This window comes from Phodopus roborovskii, unplaced genomic scaffold (assembly GCF_943737965.1).
Source record: "Phodopus roborovskii unplaced genomic scaffold, PHOROB, whole genome shotgun sequence".
Classification (NCBI taxonomy): Eukaryota; Metazoa; Chordata; class Mammalia; order Rodentia; family Cricetidae; genus Phodopus; species Phodopus roborovskii.
The window spans coordinates 15,883,319-15,908,700 of NW_026126480.1; the positions used below are offsets into that span (position 1 = coordinate 15,883,319).

General features: G+C 37.3%; 3 protein-coding genes across 3 annotated transcripts; all 3 read left to right on the forward strand.

The window, feature by feature from the left end:
* The first annotated feature begins 2,442 nt into the window (after positions 1-2,442).
* LOC127227672 (olfactory receptor 52N4) lies at positions 2,443-3,408 on the forward strand. Its single transcript, XM_051192028.1, has one exon. It carries the CDS (start codon positions 2,443-2,445, stop codon positions 3,406-3,408), a length of 966 nt encoding a protein of 321 aa, XP_051047985.1.
* A 14,920-nt stretch (positions 3,409-18,328) lies between these two features.
* LOC127227673 (putative olfactory receptor 56B2) lies at positions 18,329-19,289 on the forward strand. The gene is given in 2 exon segments (XM_051192029.1): positions 18,329-18,916; positions 18,918-19,289. Coding segments are annotated over 2 exon segments (960 nt in total).
* A 4,336-nt stretch (positions 19,290-23,625) lies between these two features.
* LOC127227607 (putative olfactory receptor 56B2) lies at positions 23,626-24,591 on the forward strand. The gene has a single exon (XM_051191986.1). The coding sequence runs from the start codon at positions 23,626-23,628 to the stop codon at positions 24,589-24,591; it is 966 nt and encodes a 321-aa protein (XP_051047943.1).
* The last annotated feature ends 791 nt before the right edge of the window (positions 24,592-25,382 follow it).

Sequence of the window (25,382 nt, forward strand, 5' to 3'; positions counted from 1 at the left end):
ACACCATTTCTGTACTCCAAACACTTAGTTAAGTTTGGAAGCAAATGGAAAATGTGGGATTCAGTGACTTTTCTCTAGGATGAGCAACAAATATGAGGCATGCTAGAAATATCAAATGTAAAACATTTTTCCTATGAGGATGCAAAATTAAAAAAAAAATTTCAAGAAATTCCTATAAAAATAAAGGAAGGAGTGAAAATGCCCATTGTGTCCCTTGCCTGTGGTAATACAGTATTTTTCAAGGTCACTTACACATAATTTTTATTTAGAAATATCACAGACAGTACACTAGAAAGCAGTTTCTCTTTAGACTTACTCTTCTAGTGGACTCAAGGGAATGAGTACACAATTACTGTAACATTTTGCAAACAAAACTTGTCTAAGAGTCTTCCTCCCCTGAGACCTTTAGTCATGGGAGCTGGAGTGATGGCACCCTTCTTGTTTTGCGGGGCGTGTGGGATGCCTTGCAGTGGTTACACTGTGCAGGCCGGTTCTCAGGCTTCAATAAGTACACCTTATAGTTTGGAAATGGGACATGCCGGGTTTCATGGGACCGACCCACCCACCCCAGCCACAGGAGTCTATCAAGGGAGTCTCTAAATGCATGCAGCGGCTCCTTCTCCATATGCAGCACCAGGAGAGCTCGCAGTGGCTCATGTGGCATTGGAGCGGTCTGAACCTTCCTGTGGCTTCAGTGGGACAGATCACTCCTGTATGTGCGCTTTTGCTGCAGGTCTGCTTTCTCCTCCAGCAGCTCCAGGCGTTCTCAGGTTAGGTGAGAAGATCTCGGGTGTTGGGGAGCCCTGGGCGCCGGGGTGCAGAGTAAGGGGAGTAATCCGATGGCACCGAGAGGTCACAGGAACTGGGGAACAGGTCCCCTGGACTTGAGGATCGGGGATTGGTCCCAGGGTCCCCACAAACACACAGTTGCGGGTGCCACTGCATCTGCAAGCCACCTCAGGCAGCTCTGATCCCAGGCAGAATGGGGAGACAAAACCGGGCCTTAGGGATTGTGGTGGTGAGTAGAATGGGGCTCAAAATACAGGCTGTGTAGTCTCAAGGATGGGATGATACACCTTTAGGTCCTCATTGGTATGGCCTGCCTGAGTTTCATTCAGCATGGCAAGTGCTCCTGGCTGAGCTTTAGACATTGGATGGCTAAGATGGAGAAAAAAAGTTCAGTTCTGTGGGTGGTTAGGGACCCGAGTGGGAACACACGTGGGATTTAGCAGGAACTGCCTGCTGGATCCTGTGGGCAGCCTGGAAGGCTTTAGCGAAATATATATATTTTTTATTTATGTGTCTCCCACCCACAAGAATCCAATTAAAATGAGTTTTATTTTTATGATTACAAAACCATAAATCCAAAAGGAAGAGAGTATAGATGAGAAAATAAATATCAAAGGTGACAGCACACTATTGAAAATTAGATATTAAATGGAGAAATGCTATAACTGAGGTAAAGACTTGATAGCCTTTAGCAAGACATAGTAATATTAACTTCTTGTGTATAATATATGCACCTAGAAACATGTGTATGAAATATGTATATATTTAACACAGGCAATGGAAAATCTCTGAGGACAAGGAAGGTAAATGAGGGGGGTTTGAAGAAACAGTAAATAAACCAAAGGACTGAGCATCCTACACACCTTTAGCTGCACTTGATCTGTCTTAAACATTCAATTTGGAAAAAAATTAACATAGCTCAGTATGTTAAATGACAATAATGAAAAATCATGAAGAATTGGAACCAAAAACTTTCACTGACTTGTAAGATCCTGGAATTTACTTAGGGGTAAATCATTAAATTATTTTCAGAATATTTGAATGGAGACAGCAACTACTGATAAACATCAATCACTGATTAAGAACAAGAATTTTACAAGTCCAAGTCCTACGTGTTTAACCACTAAGATGGTGAAATCATTTTTTCCCCACTATTTATTTATTTATTTATTTACTTGTAAGTCTTACAACATATTTCAGGCTGAACTGGCACTCACCTGCCTCAGTCTCCCCAGTGCTGGGATTATAAGCATCAGCCAACCTGCCTGGACCAAACTACTCTTTAAGATCATACTTACAGGAAGATGTGTATTGTTATTAATAGTTGAGTAAAGCATTCTTTTAAAAAATTCCTGTTTTAAAAGTCATAATAGAATACGGAGGATTATTTGTCTATCAGGTTGAAAATCTATCTTCCAAAAATTCATTCAGGATCTGATCAACAACAATTTCTTGAATGAATCACTGAATTAACAATAAATAACAATACAATTAGAACTATTCTTCAATTACTTAAACATTAAAATGTATTGTATGATTTTTTTAAAGCAAAAGAGAACTATTAGCAGTAATTAGAGCCTATATTTCCTTTTGTCCTTTCTTTAGGAAAACCTACATAATATTAAGCATTTTCGTGATGGTACTAGCCTGGTCATGTCAGTGCAGAATAACACAGGTCTGATACCAGCTTCCTTTGTTCTGAATGGAATCCCAGGTCTGGAAGACATGCACGTCTGGATTTCCTTCCCATTTTGTTCCATGTATGCAGTGGCTATGGTGGGGAACTGTGGGCTCCTCTATCTCATCTTCTTTGAGGACTCCTTGCACAGACCCATGTACTACTTTTTAGCAATGCTTTCTCTAACAGACCTTGTCATGTGTTCTAGTACAATCCCTAAAGCTCTCTGCATCTTCTGGTTTCATCTTAAGGAAATTGGATTTGATGACTGTCTTGTCCAAATGTTCTTCATCCATACCTTCACAGGGATGGAATCTGGGGTGCTCATGCTCATGGCTCTAGACCGCTATGTAGCCATCTGCTACCCTCTGCGTTACTCCACAATCCTCACCAATCCTATCATTGCCAAGATTGGATTTGCTACCTTCCTACGGGGCATGCTGCTCATTATTCCATTCACATTTCTCACTAAGCGCCTGCCTTACTGCAGAGGCAATATAATAAACCATACCTACTGTGACCACATGTCAGTAGCCAAGTTGTCCTGTGGCAATGTCAAGGTGAATGCCATTTATGGTCTGATGGTTGCTCTCTTGATTGGGGGTTTTGACATCCTGTGCATCACAGTCTCCTACACCATGATCCTGAGGGCAGTGGTGAGCCTGTCTTCAGCAGATGCTAGGCAAAAGGCCTTCAGCACCTGCACTGCCCACATCTGCGCCATTGTTTTCTCCTACAGCCCAGCCTTCTTTTCCTTCTTTTCCCACCGTTTTGGAGGCCACACCATTCCTCCATCTGTCCACATCATCATGGCTAATATTTACCTGCTTTTGCCTCCCACTATGAACCCTGTTGTCTATGGAGTGAAAACCAAGCAGATACGAGACTGTGTCATAAGAATTCTCTCGGGGTCTAAGGATTCCAAAACCCGTAGCATATAAATGAGCTTTTCCAGTGGGCAGATACGAATTACATCGTATTGTGTGCAGAGGCAGAAGCTGATAAATCTTGGTAGATTTACTTTCTTAACAAGGCTCTAGAACAAGGCACCAGATCTAGACCTGGCTAAGAGTTGTATTCCTTAACATCCCTAGCAAGCCCACTAAGCTTCCTATGACTCTCTCTCTCTCTCTCTCTCTCTCTCTCTCTCTCTCTCTCTCTCTCTCTCTCTCTCTTTGGTATTGGATTTTTTTTTGAGACAGGGTTTCTTTGTGTAGCCTTGAATGTTCTGGAATTATCTCTGTAGACCAGGCTTGTCTTGAATTCTCAGAGATCCTCTTGTCTGTGCCTTTCAAGTGCTGGGATTAAATTCCTGAACCACCCCTGCCCTGCAGCTTCTCACTCTTTTGGAGAACTAGTCTAATGCATATATGAGTTTTCCTTTGACAAAACCCAGTTAAAAAGGAGTAAAGCTTGAGGATTTTAAGTCTTATTTTAATGTAACAACTTTAATTTTTAAAATATTTGCAAGTTGTTGCTTCTGCTAGAATATTTGTATATATTTATATATTCATACACACATACATATATATTTACAAAGATGTAAAATATTTATTTCTTCAAGTACTTCTTTCTTTCTGAAGAAGGCAGGAATATTTCCCATAAATTCATGGATATAATGCAGTTTAAATAACTAGGCATCTCAGTAGAATCTTATTAGGCTATCTAGATTTCTCTTACCCAAGCCACATGCATAATTATTTCACGACAGAACAATTGACTGTCCTATTTCCTTCAAGAGGATGTTAAAGAGCATGCAGATCAGAGAGAATTAACTTTCTGAAATGCATATGAGAAACCATATGAGAAACTATCAATTTTTTTTAAGTTTTATCCAATTGGGAATACAAGAAAATGTATATATTCCTCCTAGAAACACCATATGAGAAACTATCAATTTTTTTAAAGTTTTATCCAATTGGGAATACAATAAAATTAAATGTTGTTCTAATATTTATAGATTCTATTAAATTAATAAAATAGCCCACAGAAAGAGTATTTTTATATTTAATGTTTTGTTCATTAGATTTTAAAAAGAATACTGAGTAAAAATATTTTTTATTCTTATCTTAGTCTGTCCAAGAGTCAAGAAAACACATTCTTTCTCTCAAATCCATCAGATTTCATTCATTCATTTCATAAGTCCTTTTATACTGTACCATATTTAATAACATCATCATTAAAATAGTTGCTGGAGATGATTACCAAGATCCACAACTAATCGAAATGCACAGAATAAGTGCCTACAGGGTGTCCAACCTGAACTGATGCCAACTAAATTGTAACTTATATACCTAAGGCTCAGGGAAAATAATGGATGATGGTGTGGAGAAATTGTAAGAACTGGATGATCAGGGCACTTGCTGCTAGATAGTATCTTCTAGACACAACAGTGAAGCTGCAATCATGAAATCCTAACAGTGTGGTTGCCTAAAGCAAGATCTTCCATCTCTGGTCATACCACCCTGATGAGCACAATCTTGTCTGATCTCAGAAGCTAAGTAGGGTTGGTGTGATTAGTACTTGGAGACCACCTGGAAATATGGGTACTGTAGGCTTTAAAATAAAAAAATAAAAACAAAAAACCAAGGTCTTCCTAGTGTCAACACCATACAACATGGGGGGAATTTTACAAGGCCATATGCCAGATGAAGAACTACTAGTAGTCACTAGATTTTGAGAGAGGAGAATAAGTTTTCTCCAGGAACCATTCCCCTAATAGGTTTTCAGGGTATATGAAAATTTATCCAGGAATAATACCAACTGGTCAGCCTTAAACTGTGTACATAACCAGAAACACTAAATTAATTGGGTAGATGTGATATGTACACACATATTAATAAAAGAAGAGTTCATGGATTTGAGATAGGATACGGAGCAAGGGAAGAGTTGTAGAGGGGATAGAGAGAAATGGAAATGATGCTATATGAGATTTTTAAAGGCACAAAAATTTTAAAAAACTGTGGTACCGAATATGGTTTATTTGATAAAGTATTTGTCTCCCAATCATTAAGAATCCTTTGATGTTCAGAACTAATATAAAATAGCTAGGGGTGCTGGTATGATCTTGGAATACCAGAATTCAGGAGCTGGAAACAGGAGGATTCCTGTGACTTGCTGACCAGTTAGCCTAGTGTAGTGCTACATCCATAGATCACCACATCTCTCAACCCCCCAAAAAGCTTCTTTCGATACATGGAAATTAAAATGGGCACTTGACTGGTCAATCTACAGAGAAAGGAAACTGGAGTGTCCATCCCTGAATGGAAAGTACTTCATCATAGCCCTATACTCACTCACAAGTCTCATAAATTTTCATGGGTGATGGTATGGAAAGATTGCAAGAGATGGTAGCTAGCTTCAAGAAAACTGTTTAGGCACACTGCATGGCAGATACACATATAAACTCAAGAATTGTGACAGCATGCACGAGACCTATGCAAACTCAAACCATACAAATATCAGCATGATGGAGAGATAGGCACACAATCCCACCATTAGCAGCTGTTGAAGTGTATTGGCTATGGGAGAGGGGGAGACCGATTTCTTTAAACTGGCAGGCCCACCAAAATCCAGGGCAATCCACTTTCTCAAGGATAGTTGGGCAGCCTGATTTGGACTTGATGTTGTTTGTTTGTTTCTTAAAAAAAAAAGAAAGCAGAAATCTCAAAGATGGGTGGGTAGGGAGATGAAGGTAGAGGGGGAGGATCTGAGAGTAGTTGGGGGAAAGGAGTTGAATATTTCAGTATTTACTGCCACAAGATACAAGGTTTTTTTTAATATGAAATATACAACACCTGTGAAAAAAGATTATTTCAGTTTTTTTTATTAATCTGAAAGTTGAAACAATCCATATGCTCATCTAGTACTTAGGGGTAAATAAAAATGAGGATTATAAGTGACAGAGGTTACTCAGCCATAAAGAAATGGAAGACTGATACTTGCAATGATGTACTAGACATTAAACTAAATATTGCATAAGGCCATTTATAATAAATACCCTAAATAAATAAATTCATGACACAGAAATCAAATTCGTTTTTTTTTTTTAAATTTAGTTTTACTTTATGTGTATTGGTGTTTTTCCTGCATGTATTTCTGTGTGAGGGTGTCAGAAGCCTGGGAACTGGAGCTACAGACAGGTGTGACCCACAATGTGGGTGCTGGGAATTGAACCCAGGTCCTCAGGAAGAGCAGCCAGTGCCCACATCTGTGCCATTGATATCTCCTACGGCCAAGACTTCTTTTATTTCTTTTAATACTGATTTGGGATCCATGTAATTCATCCATCTTGCCTCATCATCATAGCAACTATTTATCTGCTTTTGCCTCCCACTATGAACCCTGTTGTCAATGGAGTGAAAACCAAGGAACTACAAGACTGTGTCATAAGGATTTTCTTAGAGTCTAAGGATGAAAAACATAGTTATTTAAGGAAAATAATCAAAAAAGGAAGGAAAGTCAAGAAAACACAGGATGATATGGTTTAAATACAAATCCCATATGTTCTTGTGTTGAATTCTTGGTCCCTAGCTGGTTGTACCATTTGAGAAGGTTTTGGAAACTTTTTTTGGGAACTTTTCAAAGTAGAGCCTCATGGGAATCTTTTAAAGTTATACTTAAGACCCCTGTCTCTATGTTTTCTATTTGTCACAAAGTGAATTGCTGGGCAGTGGTGGCACATGTTTTTAATGCCAGTACTTGGGAGGCAGAGGCAGGAGGATCTCTGTGAGTTCAAGGTCAACCTAATCTACAGAACAAGTTCCAGTACAGGCTCCAAAGCTGCACAGAGAAACCCTGTCTTGAAAAACCAAACCAAACCAAACAACAAAAACAAACAAACAAAAATGAAAGTGAAGAATGTCCTCTGCCAAATTCTCCTGCCCCCATGATATTCTGCTTAAATACTGGAATCTAGCCACCAAGAATAGAATCCTCTGAAATCATGAGACAAAAAAATGTTCCTCATTAAGTTCTTCTCTCAGGTGTTTTGGTCACAACAATAACAGTACGACAGAAGATCCAGGAAATGGATAGGAAGAAATATTTTTCTTAACTCTGTTGTCAGGATCCAGAGATGCTTTTCCTAGAAGCTCATTTTGACCATGACAAGGAGGGTGCTAAAGAATGCATTCTAAGTTGAGTTTCAAATGTCAATGTCACCATCATATCCTGAGTTGTTCTTCCTTCCCTCACTCCCTCACTGCTTTTATCCTCAGTACAAATTTCCATGGATAAATGTGAGAAGTGCAAAGAAATGAGTGCCAACATAAATATATTAAATTCAATGACAAAGTAGAGGGAGATCATGCAATCAGATTCAGTTTGTCTTGTTGTCAAGTAGTAGTCAGAATTCCACATGGAAGGCACTTGTAGCACTCCTTTGAGAAATGTGTGGTATCACCAACCCAGTTTCTCTCATACAACACATTGTGTTACTGACAGAGAAGATGTGTGACTTCCAGCTTAGTGTAAAACAGAAGTCTTTGTTCCCAGTTGTAAGAAGCTTAGAAAGGTGTGTTGTGGACATTAGAAACAATCAAAATATGTATGTGTACTGATAATATTAGACTATTGAATATATGCAAAAAGGGAATTACAGTCATTTAGTCTATACAGTCAAGAAGCAAACTAAAGTAAAACAACTGAAACATGAAAGTACAAATTTAAAAAAATAATGAAGCACGGCAGAAGACAAGGAAATGTAGTCTGCCAAACTGCAAAAAATCAAGGGTAAAAATGGGATAAGAGCTGTTAGAAAAAGATGGAAGACATCCTCAAATCTCTAGTGAAATAGCAGCATAAAGAAGGAAGCATTAAAAATACAGTGTGAAAAATTCAGACTCCATCTCAGAAGGATTGATACAGTCTGGACAGCTGCCCATTTCTAGTGAGAGGTAGTAAGTGCAGCCACACTTAAGACCAAACAGGAAGTTAATATTGTAAGTATCTGTAACTGACAGTTTAAAAAAGAAAAAGAGAGGGGGAGGTGAGAAACTTACATGCTGCAGCAGCAGCAGCTTTAAGAAAGACACTGGGGAAATTCTTTCCATTTGATTTCTGCTGGAACAGTGGTATACCATTTTAAACAGATCCTTGCTAAGTTAGCAGCTCAGTGGCCCCAACACTGTTGAACTGTACTCAAGGGGATCACAGCAGGTGTCACAGGATTATGTGCAGAGATAGAGAGGTACCCAGAAGATCACCTGTAAAACACAGGGGAGAAGCTTTGTATCAGTACTTGGAAGTACTCAGAAAGGTGAAAACTTGTTGGAGATATTTGCAGAGGAAACAGGGTTCAAATATCTTCTCAATATTAGGAAGGATCATCAAGGGGCAGGGCCATCATTTGTAACCAGGCCTTTGCAGGAGTTCACAGAACATGTGACCTGATCCCCAAAGAACCTCTATACTGATGGTATCATCATCTGTGATTTAACTTCAGCCTTAAAAATAATTGGTGTTTAAAGACTGGTGTGGTGATATTTTGTTTGTGCTTTAACAAATAAAACTTGCCCAAAGAGCGGAGTGGGAGCTAGACACCAATTAGCCATAGAATCCAGGCAATGGTGGCAGTCACCTTAAATCCCAGCAGTAGGGAGGTAGAGGCAGGCTGATCTCTGTTAGTTCAAGGCCATGCTGGGCTGCATAAGATTTATCCAGTGTAAAAGTAAATGGCAAGATAGTGGCGGCTCACACCTTTAATCCCAGTATTTGGGAGGCAGAGACAGGAAGGGATATGGCTGGACAGAGAAAGAAATAAAAGGCAGGAGGAGACAGGAGCTCATAGCATTCAGTTGAAGGATTAGTAGGGACAGGATTGCCCCTTTGATATGAGGATTTGGTAGAGGTAAGACATTACAAGTACATTCCTACCAGCCTGGTCCCACAGTCTTGTCAGACCAGAAATAACACACAGAGATTCTAATAGCTATAAAGCTGTTGGCCAATGGCTGGAGTTTCTTATTGGCTAGCTCTGTCTTAAATTTATTAACCCATTTCTACCAATATAAGTGTTTCCACATGGTCTTACCAGGAAGAGAGAGTCCAGACCTCTTATTCATCTCATGGCCTACATATTGACCCCTCTCTACTACACCTTCCAGAATCCTCTTTGTCTCCTAGTCCCGCCTATCTTGCTTTCTTATTGGCCAACAGGGCTTTATGCATTAACCAATAAAAGAAACATATATACAGAATGACATTTCCCATAATCTCCTGTACTCTGTCTAAAATAAAAAGAAGGGCTTTATCTTTAACATAGTACAATTACATATGACAAAATAGTTATCAAACAAGAACTATAGTTAACAATATTTAGTCCATTGACATTATCAGGAATTAAAGAAAATGTTCTATCATCTATACTATCATTGTGAGTCCAAAATCTTACATGTAACTTATCTTTAATCCTAACTAAGGAGAACTATAACCATAACTATTTGTCTTCAAGTCCATCAAAGACCACTGAAGGATAGCATATAAACTCTAGAAATGACAGAAATATCTTGCTACCTGGTCAGTCACCTGAAGTTCTTCTGTAATGTTCCATTTTCAGGCTATAGGCCATATTGTGCCTGGCAGATTCTTCAGCAAAGCAGGAAACTTTAAACTGTCTACATGCATTGGCAATTTGTCAGTCACTTTTCTGTGTCCTGTAGAATGTCTGCCAGATTCTTCCATGAAGCAGGAACACTGCAGCAATGTCCATCTTGTTTTAGCAGTAACTTTCTGTGGATCCTGCATGTCCAGTTTATATAGCATAAAGTCAATCAGTCTAGACAAGAGCAGTATCTTGCCCAAGTGGCTAGTCTTGCCATATTGGAAGCAAAGTCCACAAGTTTCTTCAATGTCCATCTTTCTTTCTGATGCATGTGGTGTTGACAGGAGCTGTTATGTCTCACTATCAAGAAAAATCCTAAAGCATTTTAAATGTCATATTCTGTAGGTCCTTGAAAAGTTTGAAGAATACCTATCAATTTCAAACATATCTTTGTATATCTAGAAAATCTAACTTAACTATAAGTTTTGACTTTATAGGTATCTATAATCTGTACTAAATTCTAAATTATACATTTTTAAATGAGCTATATAAACACAATACCTAAACAAGAGGAGAAATATATATATATACATATATATATATATATCACAAAATTGGCCTTAGATTTATACTAATAGATAAAATCCATTCCAAAACAAAGTATTCATTTCTATATCATAATCCCCTTTTTACCTTTAAAAGAGTTTAGTTGTGATAATTAACCATTTATAACCAACCCCATTTAAATGAAAACAAACATTTATAAACAATATTTGCTTCCTGCTGGTTGGAGACACTGTCTTGGGGATCCTAAGAAGACACAGAAATCCTGGCTGTAGTGGTCTGCAAGGCTGCCTTGTCTCAGCTATTTTGAATGTTGGATCAACTGGGACACCGCTTCAGGGGGTCTTGTTTAATCAAACCATGTTAGTCTGGAAGGAATCCACAGCTTTTCAATTTCTGTGGAAACAAAAATAGAAATTCTTTCCCCTAGTAACCTGTCCTTAGACTTAAATTTTGAAGTCAAACATTTGTAAACTATTTAAGTTGGATTAATATAGTAGCATTGATAATCAAGTGTATTTTAGCATTTGTTGTTCCTTCCTTAGCAACTAAACAATTCAAAGACAAGACAATAGCATACCATATCCAGACTCTCTGTGTATTTCCCTTCTTTAGGTGACTTTTTTTTTATTACTTCATTTCTTTTACTTCTACTTTTTTATTTTTTGAGACAGGGTTTATCTGTGTAACTTTGGCTGCCCTGAAATTCACTCTGTGCACCAGGTTCACTTTGATTTTCTTTCTTTCTTTCTTTCTTTCTTTCTTTCTTTCTTTCTTTCTTTCTTTCTTTCTTTCTTTCTTTCTTTCTTTCTTGTTTTTAATCCCAGCACTTGGGAGGCAGAGACAGGCAGATCTCTGTGAGTTCGAGGCCAGCCTTGTCTACAGAGCTAGTTCCAGGACACAGGTTCCAAAACAACACAAAGAAACCCTGTCTCAAAAAACCAAGGGGAAAAAAAAGAAAGAAAGAAAGAAAGAAAGAAAGAAAGAAAGAAAGAAAGAAAGAAAGAAAGAAAGAAAGACCAACTCCCAGGTTCACTTTGGAATAGCAGAGATTTGCTTGCCTCTGCCTCTGTCTCCTGAGTGCTGGGAATTAGAGGCCTGTGCCACTACACTCAGCTACTCTCTTGTTTCTTTCTTCTTCTTTTTTTCTTTAAACCTCTTTATCCTGTTTCTTTTCCTCTCCCAATCCTATGTATATTTTAAACACACTGTAAACCTTTAGAGGTTTTTCTTTATCTGAATCTGTCTTTACTGTAAATCTTTATCTTTTTCTGGCTAAGAGTCTTTTATCTGCCAAACAACATTGCTTTCCAATATGGCAGGGGGTATGTTTACCGCCACTAGTGAGAGCTGTGTTCACCACCTTGGTCTATGCTGACATCAAGCAACATGCTATCACTGCCAGCTGCTCATATACACCATTGAATTGTTAGCAGTTTTTTTTTTTTTTTTTTTTTTTTTTTGCCACTTATGCCAAGTCAGGAAAACTCACTTAAAGGAGCCCTGCAAGTTTCTGCTTGTCTCTAGCAAAACAAAGCCTGCCCAAGAAAAATGCTGCTACCAAGAAGACTTGCTTATCTCTATTCGTTTGTTTCTAAAATTCCTTTTTAAGCTTTTGCTAAGTTTTAAGTGGAAGTTTTTAGTACCCATGTTGCAGGTACAATTTTGTGGTGCTGAGAAGGTATATCCTTTTGTGTTTGGATGGAATGTTCTATAAATGTCTGTTAAACCCAATTAGGTCATAATTTCTGTTAGTTCCTTTGTTTATTTGTTAAGTTTCTGTGTAGTGGGCCTGTCTAGTTTTGAGAGTGTGGTATGGAAATCTCCCCACTATAAGTGTGTGAGGTTTTGTGTGTGATTTGAGTTTGCAATGTTTCTTTTATGAATGTGGGTGTCTTTGTATTTGCGCCATAGATGTTCAGAATAGAGACTTCGTCTTGATGGATTTCTCCTGTGATAAATAAGAAATGACCTTCTTCATCTCTTTTGATTGATTTTGGTTTAAAGTGTAATTTGTTAGATATTAGAATTGCTATACCTGCTTATTTCTTGGTTCCATTTCATTGGAAAATATTTCCCAACCCTTAACTCTGAGTAGCATCTGTCTTTGAAGTTGTGTGTTTGGTGTGTGCAGCAGAAGGATGGATTCTCTTCGTATCCATTCTATTAGCCTGTGTCTTTTTATATGTGAGATAAGACCATTAATATTGAGGGATATTAATGATATTAATGACCATTGTTAATTCTTGTTTGATTTGGATTTGTTGTTGGTGGTGTATTGTGTTTGAATTTTCCCCCATTTTTCTTTTGGCTGTTGGAAAGCAGGATTATCTATTGCCTATGTTTTTGTAGTTAACTTGCTTGGGTTGGAGTTTTCCTTACAGAACTTTCTGTAGGGGCGGGCTAGTTGTCATGTGTTGTTTAAACCTGGTTTTGTCATAGAATATCTTGTTTTCTCAATCTATAGTGATTGAAAGCTCTTCTGGGTACAGTAGTCTGGGCTGGCATCCATGGTCTCTTATTGTTGGCAGAATATCTTTCCAGGACTTCCTGGCCTTCAGAATTTCCATCAAGTAGTGAAGTTTAATTGTGATAGGTTAGCCTTTGCACGTTACTTGGCCTTTTTCCTTTGGTGCTCTTAATATTCTTGCTTTATTCTGTATGTTTGGTGTTTTGATTATTGTGTGGTAAGGGGACTTTTTTTGTGGTCCACTCTATTTGGTGTTCTGTAAGCTTCTTGTACTTTCATTGGCATGTCTTTCTTTAGGTTTGGAAAGTTTTCTTCTATGATTTTGTTGAATATATTTTCTGCACCTTTGAGTTGGGTTTCTTCACTTTTTTTCTATACCTATTATTCTTAGGTTTGGCCTTTTCACAGTGTCCCATATTTCCCGGATATTTTTTGTTAGGGATTTGTTGGATTTAAGATTTTTCTTTGGTCAATGAATCTATTTCTCCTAGTGTATCTTCAGGATCTAAAATTGTCTCTTTCATCTCTTGTATTTGGTTGGTTATGCTTGCATCTGTAGTTCCTATCATTTACCCAGCTTTTCTATTTTGCGCATTCCATAAGACTGTGTTGTCTTGTGTGTTTGGCTTTTTTTTGTTTGTTTTTTGTTTGTTTGGTTTTTTTTTTTTCCTTTTTTGGTCTCTATTTCAGCTTTAAAACCTTGCACTGTTTGAATTGTTTCTTGCCATTTTTGGTTTGTCTTTCCTTTTATTTCTGTAAAGGATTTTCTTGTTTCCTCTTTTAGGGTCTCATCATCTTCACGAAGTCATTTTTAGAGTTGTTTTTTTCCTGCTCTATCTGTGTTCAGATCTTGCTAGTGTGGAGTTCCTAGACTCTGGTGGCATCATATTGATCTTTCTGTTGTTTACTGTGTTCTTTTTTTTTATTATTCTGACTTTAAAAAATTCTTATTTTACATATCAATCCCAGTTCCCTCTCCCTCCCTCCCTCCTATCCCCCCCTAATCCCCATCTCATTTCCCCCTCCACTCCACAGGGAGGGTGATGCCTTCCAGGAGGGATCAACAAAATCTTGTTTAATGTGTTCTTACACTGTTGTCTACCTATCCCTTCTTCCAGTGCAAACCAGTGGGGTCTTTCTTCTCCTGGTGGTATTGGACCAAGGTTCTCTTCTGCTGGTGCAAGCAGGCCCAATACTCTAATGGCTCTCCTCTTCCAGTGGTTGGTGGCAGGACTAGGGTGCTGGCAGACTCTGGAAGGGGTGGTCCACCAGGGTTGGCTCCCCCACAGGCAGTCCCCAGTCCTCAGGAAGCCTATTTGCTGTTCTTTAGTTTTGCTGTGATCACTATTGCTGTCTCTGTCTCAAACACTGCATATCCAGTTATATCTAGCATATCTAATTTATTAAACTTTGGTTGAATTTCTCAATGTAAAAATGTTTATTGTTAATTACTTTGAAAATAAACTTTATGAAAATCAGGACCAATGTTATCTAATGCTGTTTTTTTTCAAGTTTTTAGTCTTACTTGTAGAGTTCTCAGTGATCCACATTATTTCAATAGACATGATACATGGTGAATTAAAAGCTGAGTCTTTGTATGTGAATAATTCAAATATTTACTATTTTAATTTGTAACTCACAAACCTTCAATGGAATGCTGAAATTACATAAATATCATGAATGTCATTCAAAACAGCATATTTGTTCTCATTACCTGCACTGGGTGGATACTCACAAACAGACATGTGTATAATACAAATGGAATCCTTTACTTGTGTACCTTCAGGAATCAGTAGGGTGGAAATCTCTATCTACCTCTCCTCTCACAGGGTTATCTTGTTTTTAAAACAGCATTTTTGCCTCTTAGGCTCCATTATGTCCCCTGGGACGCGGAACACAATCTTCCTTTAAGGGTTCAGTTCAGTATTTCAGATATCAAGGGATTTAAGAAGGGATATATATATATATATATATATATATAAAACTACAGTATGTATAATAGGATTCTGACGTTTTTAGATCACTACTGTGAACACCTGGACCAGATTAATTTCAGCTCCCTTTTTTGCCATCTAGAAACTAAGTATGGAAGGACATGTGACATGCTGGCTAGGCACAGGGCATGTTTCTGAATGTTAGTAGATTCATTGCTTTGTTGAAGAGCTCAGGTGCTTTTAGTTCCAATTTATTGTCTGTTCTCAGAAAGGCAGGTTGGATCCCACTCACCTAGATCATTGCTCTTTCCTTGGAGAAGCTATTCCCTACACTGTTCAGATTTCATTTCTGTATAGGTTTCCATGATGAGGATCATGATGGTGATGAAAATCATGATTTTCCATAAACAAATAGGCATCATTGGAAATAGTGAGAGTCAGATGTGAATCAGTCATGGCCAGGTAAGTAGCTACAGAAGACATGCTTTTTATGGTCTGAACATTTGCTTGTCAGCTGTATTCTGCTTGTTTTTCAGAAGTAAAGATTTAACTCATCTTGCTTCTTTTGAGAGATACTTAGGTACATCTGTGTTTCATCCATCTTTGATAGCAAAGCGGGATCCATTGCCATGTTGAGGGAAGAACATGGGCTGCAAAGATTGAGGATGATCCAATGAAGACACACATGTATTATCATCAGGGTTGGAAAGCAAGATGGACATCAGACCCATTTAATGTTGTTTTGATTGAGATACTCATATTACAAGTTATAATCTATATGAACTTCTAGAATAATAGAAGTTGGTTTTGATGTGTAATATTGAAAGCATTTTGTGTGGTATTGGGAAATATAATTTAATTTATACTAACTATTATGGTGGTCATTTGCCAGGTGCCAACTATAGTGGTTGACAGGACCCCAAGAGGAGGTAGGGAGTTGTTGAGGGACGAGGAGAGCCAGGCATGATGGTCAAGACAATCTTGCAGCTCTGACTGATCAAAAATCGGGTTGCTTTTTTATTTATACAAACTCATAAGACAAAGACAGACTCACAATTTTTAAAAGCTAAAGATTATATCATTTTGTCTCCATACATATGTTTGATTTTTTTTATAACATATCTAGGGTCATAGGTTCAGTTACAATTAATAAGTACAGATAAATAGGTTTTTCTTTTATCATAGTTCCATAATACTATTTCAAAGAACCTACAGACTATTTTGCTAAAGCAACCATTCTTAATATTTACAACCTGTTTCCATGCTGGCAGCACTTGTGGTTTCAAAGATCTAGGTGAATAGAAAATATCTGAGCCAGTTCAAGTGAATTTTAATGCTTTTAATAGTGTACTATCAATCCTTAGTATACAAAAGTGCTACTCATAAATCAGCCTGTCATTGAATTTCTATTTTTGTAAGGACACACCCTGCATAATCCCCTGTTTAGTATATTACTTATTCAACAAATTCTGAGCTTAACTTAAGGGTAAGTCTCTGATCTGTTGCCATATTTTCTGGTCAGTTGGAGTTTGCCAGTCTCTTTTAAGTTTACATTATTTAATGACCCTGTTTGAGTTTGCTTCAGGGCAGGTGTTTTTAGCATCTTTGTGTTTATCATAATGTCCAGGACATAATGAGGATTTTGGAATAGGGCCAGATAAAATTATCTCCCTAAAAGCAGGAGGGATGATAAGTTTAGCACTTCCTACAGAGATTCAGATATAATTTTTTGGCAAATACATTAAATGAATTATAATGTAGAAAACCACAAACATGCAACACACAGAGACCAAAACCAAAAGTGGAAGACAGCACAACAGAGATGGTACCATTAGGCTCAGCTGTACTGGAACTGTGCCAAACAGCTGTACTGGCTTCATGGCTCTCACTGTTTCCAGTGGATATGACTGTGTCAGTCATTATTAGATTGAATCTTTACCTGAGATATTTGAAAATATATAGAATATGCAGCAAATAAACCAATAATAGTCATTAGAGTTATACCAATAAGGAAGATATGGGGAATATAAATGGCATTTGTCTCACATGTGGGAAATAAACTTAAGGATACAGAACAACCCATCTTGGAGATATAGCTCATTTTCTCAATTGATACATATTCATGGATTCCCTGGTCATCCTACTTGCTTCTGATGCATGAACACATGCATTGACAGTTGACTGTTCCTGGGTGTGGTAGCACATGTCCTTAATTCCAGCACTCAGGAAGCAGAGGCAGATGGGTCTCTGTGAGTTCAAGGCTTACCTGGTCTACCCAGTGAGGTCTAGAATAGTCAGTCTAAATTTTAAGACCCTGTCTCAAAACAAAAATGTTATTATGGGGGAGAGGAGATAAGTAATGGCCTTAAAAATAATCTGCCTGTTTTCAAGCTAAAAAAAATAAGTATATATTCTGTTTAATTTATGTCATAGATCTTTTAAAGGTCTTCATATGAAAAGTCAAGGTTGATTATAATATTAGCATTTAAGATTTTGGCTTCCTTTAGCAAGGAGGAAAGAGAAAACTATTGAGTGTAGAAACTGGTGTACTTCTTGCTCACACAGTGTATTCCTTTGTTAAAATGCATCTAGTTTCACACAAAAAAAGGATGCATGGTAACTTGTGAGTGGACATCACATAGCAATAAATACTTTAATGATAAACTGAATTGGATATTAACCAAGGGTTGATTATCCATCATGTAAGAGGCCTTAAATTTGACTCATGGTAAACCCAAAACAAAATTAAATGCAATTTAACTATTATATCCCCACCCCAGACTATAGCTTATTTCTCATTATGAGATAAATATGTATTTGATTTTTCATAAGCCCATATATACACACTATTAATAAAAGTTTCTCATACATATAAGTACAAAGATTTCTGTTCTAAAATACAATGTAGCCTAAGATTGTAGCAAAGAAAAAATTGTACATTAAAGTCTCTCTTGGGGTCTGTATTTTAGGTCTCCAAAGAAACCATTAGACAACTTAAATACAGCCATCACACTGTGATATCTGGTTATATCCACCATGCACAGTCAATGACCTATTACATGAAAGATCATAAATAAAATTCTGATTTCCTCTAATTTTCTCTTTCTCAATTAGGAAATAGAGGGAAAACACAGTCCATAGAATTTTTGGTTTTTTGATGAATTAAAAATATAATCTGCCACCTATGAGAGTTCTTGCATCATATGTTTAATAAGTGTCAATATCAACCGAATGGAAAGATGAAGACACAAAATCATCCCTCAGTTTCATACCCTGTGTAAGTCTGCATCCAACACTGCCACACAGATATCCAGGAAAAGTACAAAGGCATGTTTTATTATTAGCAAGACATGTTCCAGATCTTCAGAGATTCCAACAGCTCTAGTTTCCAACTGTCTGAGTTCATTCTGATGGGATTTCCAGGCATCCACAGCTGGCAGCACTGGCTCTCCTTTCCCCTGGCTCTGTTCTATGTCTTGGCTCTTATTGCCAACACATTTATTGTGGCTGTCATTTACCAAGAGGCATCATTACACCAGTCTATGTACCATTTCCTGGGCATCCTGGCTATTTTTGACATGGGCCTAGCAACTAAAATCAAGACTAAGATTTTAGCCATTTTATGGTTCAATGCTAAGACCATCAGTTTCAATGAATGTTTTGCTCGGATGTACGCCATCCACTTTTTTGTCACTATGGAGTCAGGTATCTTGGTATGCATGGCTATTGATAGATATATAGTGATTTGCAGACCACTGAGATACCCTTCAATAGTTACTGAATCTTTTGTGGTCAAAGCAACTATGCTTATGGCTCTCAGAAATTGTGTAGCTCCCATGTCAGTTCCTGTGCTGGCTGCTCAGAGAAATTACTGTTTCCGGAATCAAATTAACCACTGTTTTTGTACTAACCTGGTGGTAACTAACTTGTCTTGTGAATGACAGGAAAGTCAACAGCATCAACCAGCTAGTTCTGGCTTGGGCAATCATGGGAGGTGACCTGGGTTTGATTATGATTTCATATACTTTGATTCTTCAGTCTGTCCTGAAGCTGAACTCTGCAGAAGCTACATCTAAGGCCTTAAGTACATGCACGTCTCACCTAATCCTAATCCTTTTCTTCTACACAGTAATCATTGTCATGTCCATCACTCATAGTGCAAATTTGTCTGTTCCTGTTATCTCAGTTCTGCTGAATGTGTTGCACAATGTAATTCCCCCTGCTCTGAACCCCATGGTATATGCACTTAAGAACAAAGAGCTGAAACAAGGCTTATACAAGGTGCTTAAGATTGACATCAAAGGAGGCTAAAAATGAGAAACACACATCACATTTACTGTGTCAAAACTAGGATGTCTGATTGTAGTAATCAATCTTAAGAGTATAATATTCAGTATCCCTGAAAATCTGTATGATATATATCATTTAAAATAATTCTTTTGGAACCAGGTCCTCATTTTTTTTTGTCCTGGCTGAACTAGAACTTGATTTGTAGACCATGATGGCCACAAACTCTGAGAGCTCCATTTACCTCCACTTTCTGGGTACTGGAATTAAAGGCATGGATCATCACATTCAATGAAAATAAATTTCTTGATAAATCACTAGTCATGTCGTTAAATATTTTCTTAAAGTCATGAACCCTGGCTTGGACATTACTAATCACTCAGTGAGTAATATAATTCATTAAAATGGACATGTAAAACCATTTATGAATAAAGAAAAAGGTACTTGTATGTGAGTCTGAAACATTTTTATGTAAATTAATAAAACTGTGTCATCTTGGCAGAAGTATCAGCTGTGAAATGACATTAACTATGGCTTTTAATCCAAACACTTTGCCTTTCCTGTGTGCATACACAGTCACCCCCACATGCCATGTATATTGGTTTATAGGTGAATGTGAAAACATTCAGTTTATGAGCATCCTTGAGGTGGTAAGAATTCAACCCCCCCAAGCCCCCACTCTTACCCCTATGCAGGCGTGTTGATCCTCATAAAGGTATTTCAACTCTAAAGTTCCAAAGTATAACATTGGGTTTTCCCTTTAAGGCAAAATCAGTTCAAATGTGCTGCTATCAAGGTATCAAGGGACAGAGTAGTTAAGGGATGCACACACACACACACACACACACACACACACACACACACACACACAAATAGCAGTATCCCATAGTTTTTGATCAAGACTCTCTTCTTGGACCAGTCTGCAACTCAGCTCACTGCTTGATATCCAGAAAGTAGGCATTACACAGGGTAAGGAGGAAGGGGAGGTAGTGCCAACATGTTTATGTTGTTGGGAGTAGATACACTGGGGTTTTTTTCAAGTTTACAGTGTCTTTGAGCATATACAATGGACTGGAGCATTCATTCTCAAACTATAGATTTGATTTCAACCATTCAGCAAAAGGACATTAAATTGTCTTTTCTTGTGCAATGTGTATTTCTTAATTTCTAAGATGGTAATTCAGTGTAGCCTTTCATAGGGAATGTGAATATTGATGTCTTCCCTGACAAAATGGAGTTATGAAAAATAGTACCAGTCTTGTTACATTACCACAGGACCAGGAGAAGTAGCTGAAGATGTATTCCCTATATTTTCAGAGTACTGTTGCTTCTCACTTGCTCTCACCCATTTTCATAAAAAGAATGAGTTAACTTGTCTTGGGTCCAGAGGGAAGTAATTATCATATTTAAAATAATAATTTAGATGTCCAAGTAGACGAAAAGAACCCACTACTGTCTTGAGAGAAAAAGATGTTTTTTAAGTTTCAGGGCAGGCAAGGAAGGACACAAACTGATTATCTGTGGGGTTTGGCATAAGGATAAGCATTAGATCCTTGTAAAGTCGCCTTTTAAATAAATGACAATATTTATGTTTAAACATATTACATATTGTGTGCCTGGGGTCCCTGGAGCTGGAGTTGTGGATAGTTATGAGCCACTATAAGGGAGCTAGGAACCAACCCAGGGTTCTCTGCAGGAACAACAAGCACTCCAAACCCTTGAGCCATCTTGTGACAGTTTTATAGGAAAGAATCACATCTATTACACTGTTTTATTATGTAGATTCTTACATTTCCAACACTAAAAATTTGCTTCAAAAGGTAAGATTGATTTACAGTGTTAGCTGTTAATATTGTACCTCTGCTACATTGTGAAGGAAAGAAAGTAAAAAAAAATGTTAGACAGGTAACATACAATGTTGGTTGTATTTCTTGGCTACAAAATGTATTCACTTTGATAATACACTTATTTCTTAATATGAATCATTCCTTTATGCATGTTACATTATAGTAAATATTTTAACTACTCACATAAATCTTAAAGTGTGTCTTAATTACACAGCAGTTATAATGTGCATGTGTTTGTACAGGTGAATGTCTGTGTGTCAATATATATGTTCTTATTTTTCTTTTTAAATATTTTGTATTTTTATTTTATTATTTTGTTTGGTGTATATCAGGTTCTCACTTTGTGGTCCTGGCTGGACCAGAACTTGCTGTGCAGACCAGGATCAAACTCAGGTTTTTGGGCTACTTTCTGGGCAAGTGCCTTTGTTTGCTGAATCACCTCATCAGTCAGTCTCTCACCAGAATTGATGGGATTGCACGAAACAAAATATTTGTTTTTCTTGGTGTTTTCTTTTTCTACTACCATAGGGTTTCCTTACAATTTCTTCATTTTAGAACAGAAATTTTACTGAAAATTTTATTTATTATTATTTATGAGGTGTGGTCTAAATTTGTTTATGTCTGTTGCTGATAGAGATCTTCATGTTTTCAATGAAATGACATATAAACAATTCAATAGCCTGTAAATTTTTATTATATTCCTTCCCTTTCTTGACTTCTCAGTTCATTACCCACTCATTTACAAACATTTTTTGACCTCAGTAGGTCTGTAATGCATTGTTCTATTCTGAAAATATAAATATGATTTAATATGTGCATTTAAAGTATTTCATGGGTGTTTTAGTACAATAACAGATTTTCATAATCCTGTAGTATTAAAATGCCAAAGCAGAAGGATTCCCATAATAAATATATTCTTAGGTCAAGCTTGTCATTTTTCTAATTCCATTTCTAACAACCTTTGAGGGTAGTTATCTATCTTTTCAAAGAAAATAGATGGGTGTTGCTGAGCAAGGTGAATCTGTAGTCAGATTTGATGAGTTGGTAGGGGTTAGGGCATCTAAGAGAACATAGAGTTATATTGGAACATAAACTTTAAAATAACAAGCAAGAAATCAGCGACTGAGAGAATGTTGAGATAGCAAAGACCAGTAAAGTCATTTGTCTTTTCCTCTGTGGAAGTAATAGTCATCATCTCCAGAGTTTGGTGAATTTGACATTTCTTCCTTATCCTGTATTGTTCTAAGGTTTTTATCATGACTCAGGAAGAGGGCTCAGAGACTACCCTTACAAACATGCTTGTCTTGTATTACTTTTCTTCTTGCAAAGTTACCTTGAACAGTGTATTGACACTCCAGTAGAAAAATGGGGAAGAGGTAGGAAAACTCAACAGGGAGAAATTTGATATATCAGATTTTCCCAACACCCCACACAATGTTAACTAGCCTCCTGTCATTTCTGGAGTTTAGTCTAAGGAGGAATTTTAAAAAATGTTCCAGGCACATTGCCATTTTATGTGACAAGAATGAAGATGAACTTTCCTGAAGGATGGAGAGTTGACTTAGTAGGAAATTCCCAATAGGATTATGTTACAACAGGACTTCTACAGTTACACCCCACATTTCTAACACACACACACACACACACACACACACACACACACACACACACATATATATATATATATAATGTTCTGAAGCAAAGATGTTTTTATGTACATACTTTTCAATTGTGTTCAAAGAATTATAGTGTTTTCAAGAACTGTTCCAAGAACCAAAATAATTGGCACAGACAAAGTAAGCTACTTATGAACATAATCAACAGAACTTAGACATCACAGGCCTTTAAATTATACTACCTTTTAATTGTATGTCTAGCTTTAGAGAGGACATTAATGTTTCCTTGAATCAGTTCTCTTAGTATAAATAGGCCCAATTCATTGTTTCAGCAAGATTTAATGAATTAAATTTAAAACTACACATAATCTCAATGAATTCTAAATTAACTGTATGAATTATGAATAAAACATGCATACATATGTCATTATGTAATTTCATTTGCAAGAAATATCCATGCATCAAAGACATTCATGCTGAACACATTAGCTTAAGGAAGCAACTAGCACATTAGCAAAACCAGACTGAAAATTCAGGATGTGATATCACATTCCTGTTATCTTTATTGCTTGAATGGTCTCTACAAGTAGGATGGTGAGTAAGATGTTGATTGCCTGTAATAGTCCATGCGTCTATATTGAGGTAGCATAAGCACAGTCTTTATTGTGGATTTGAAGGATGATTTGTTGAGTTAACATGGTGAATATTCCATCTACCAGAGATGATCTTATTTCATCACATATCTGACTAAACCAGGTGTTTGATTAATAAAAGTGAAGGATGAGAATCACGAAGATACCAGATCCTCCTAAAATAATGGTCTGTATTAAACTCCTTTCTGCTGTCACATTGCTAATCTAAACTAACAATATTAACATTTATTCCTCCTAGCAAGATATGTTCCAGGATATGACCAATTTCAACAGTTCTAGGTTCCAAGTGTCTGAGTTTATTCTGATGGGATTTCCAGGCATCCACAGCTGGCAGCACTGGCTCTCCTTTCCCCTGGCTCTGCTCTATGCCTTGGCTCTCATAGCCAACATACTTATCATTACCACAATCTACCAGGAAGTGTCACTACACCAGCCTATGTATCATTTCCTGGGCATCCTGGCTATAGTAGACATTGGCTTGGCAACAACCATCATGCCTAAGATTTTAGCCATCTTATGGTTCAATGCTAAGACTATCAGCCTCCCGGAGTGTTTTGTTCAGATATATGCTATTCATTGCTTTATTGCCATGGAGTCAGGTATCTTTGTCTGCATGGCCATAGATAGGTATGTAGCGATTTGCAGACCATTGAGATACCCTTCAATTGTTACTGAATCTTTTGTTATCAAAGCAACTGTGTTTATGGTCCTCAGAAGCTGTGGGATTCCTATGTCAGTACCTGTTTTGGCTGCTCAGAGAAATTACTGTTCCCAGAATCAAATAGAGCACTGTTTGTGCTCTAACTTGGGGGTCACCAGCCTGTCATGTGATGACAGGACAGTCAACAGCATTAACCAGCTGATCATAGCTTGGGCAATCATGGGAGGTGACCTGGGTTTGATTATGATTTCATATACTTTGATTCTTCGGTCTGTGCTGAAGCTGAACTCTGCAGAAGCTGCATCTAAGGCCTTAAGTACCTGCACCTCTCACCTCATTCTGATCTTTTTCTTCTACACTGTCATTGTTGTCCTTTCCATCACTCACAGTGCACAAATGAAAGTTCCCCTCATTCCAGTTCTGCTGAATGTGCTGCACAATGTAATTCCCCCTGCTCTGAACCCCATGGTATATGCATTTAAGAACAAAGAACTCAGACAAGTCTTATTCAGAGGGATTGACTTGGAACTGAAGGGTAACCATGAGTAAGAAAATACTTCCTTTTCCTTTCTGCACCTTTCTGCACAATTACCCTTTATATTCTCCAATGATGACAACTGGTAAAAGGCAAATACTAATGGATACCACAGGAGGTTTTATTTAACACCAGGAATCAACAAAAATTCAGAACACCACTAACAACAAATTACAATATTACTTGAGTCTCCTGGTGTTGAAAATCTTCAGCATAGAGAATTACATAATGATGCCCCCCGCTCCCCTAAGATCCCAAGGGAAGGTCTTTCAGGATACACATCTCAATAGTTTGCCTGTGTTCTCGGCCAGACAATTTTGGATATATTGGTAGAGATCTTTGCTCATTACTCTTTTAATTTGGAGTGTTCATTCCATGTATTTAATTCAATTTAGGGAAAGAAAACATGAGTTATTTCTACCATTTGCTGCTTGTGTTTTTTTTAGATAACATCTTTTTTTTTTTTAACTGAAAGAGAGTGGCTTGAATGTAAGTTTCCTTAAAAATAAATGTAAATTACAGCCCCCCAAAATTAAAAACAACTGAAAAAATGGTCCACATCATTATTCAGTAAACAGTAGTCATAAAAAACAATAAAACCACAGCAGCTTACCAAATGCAGCTTCTAAGATGGGTATTCATAATGTATATATAAAAAAAAAAAAAAAACAGAGACTGTGTTCTTTTTCATGGGCATGGGCATGAGAATCCCTCTATACTGTTGTTGAAATTTGAACAAAATTTTGTTTTCCCCCCCAAGGAAATTAAATAGATACAATTGCCACAAGATATAGCAATTAAGTAC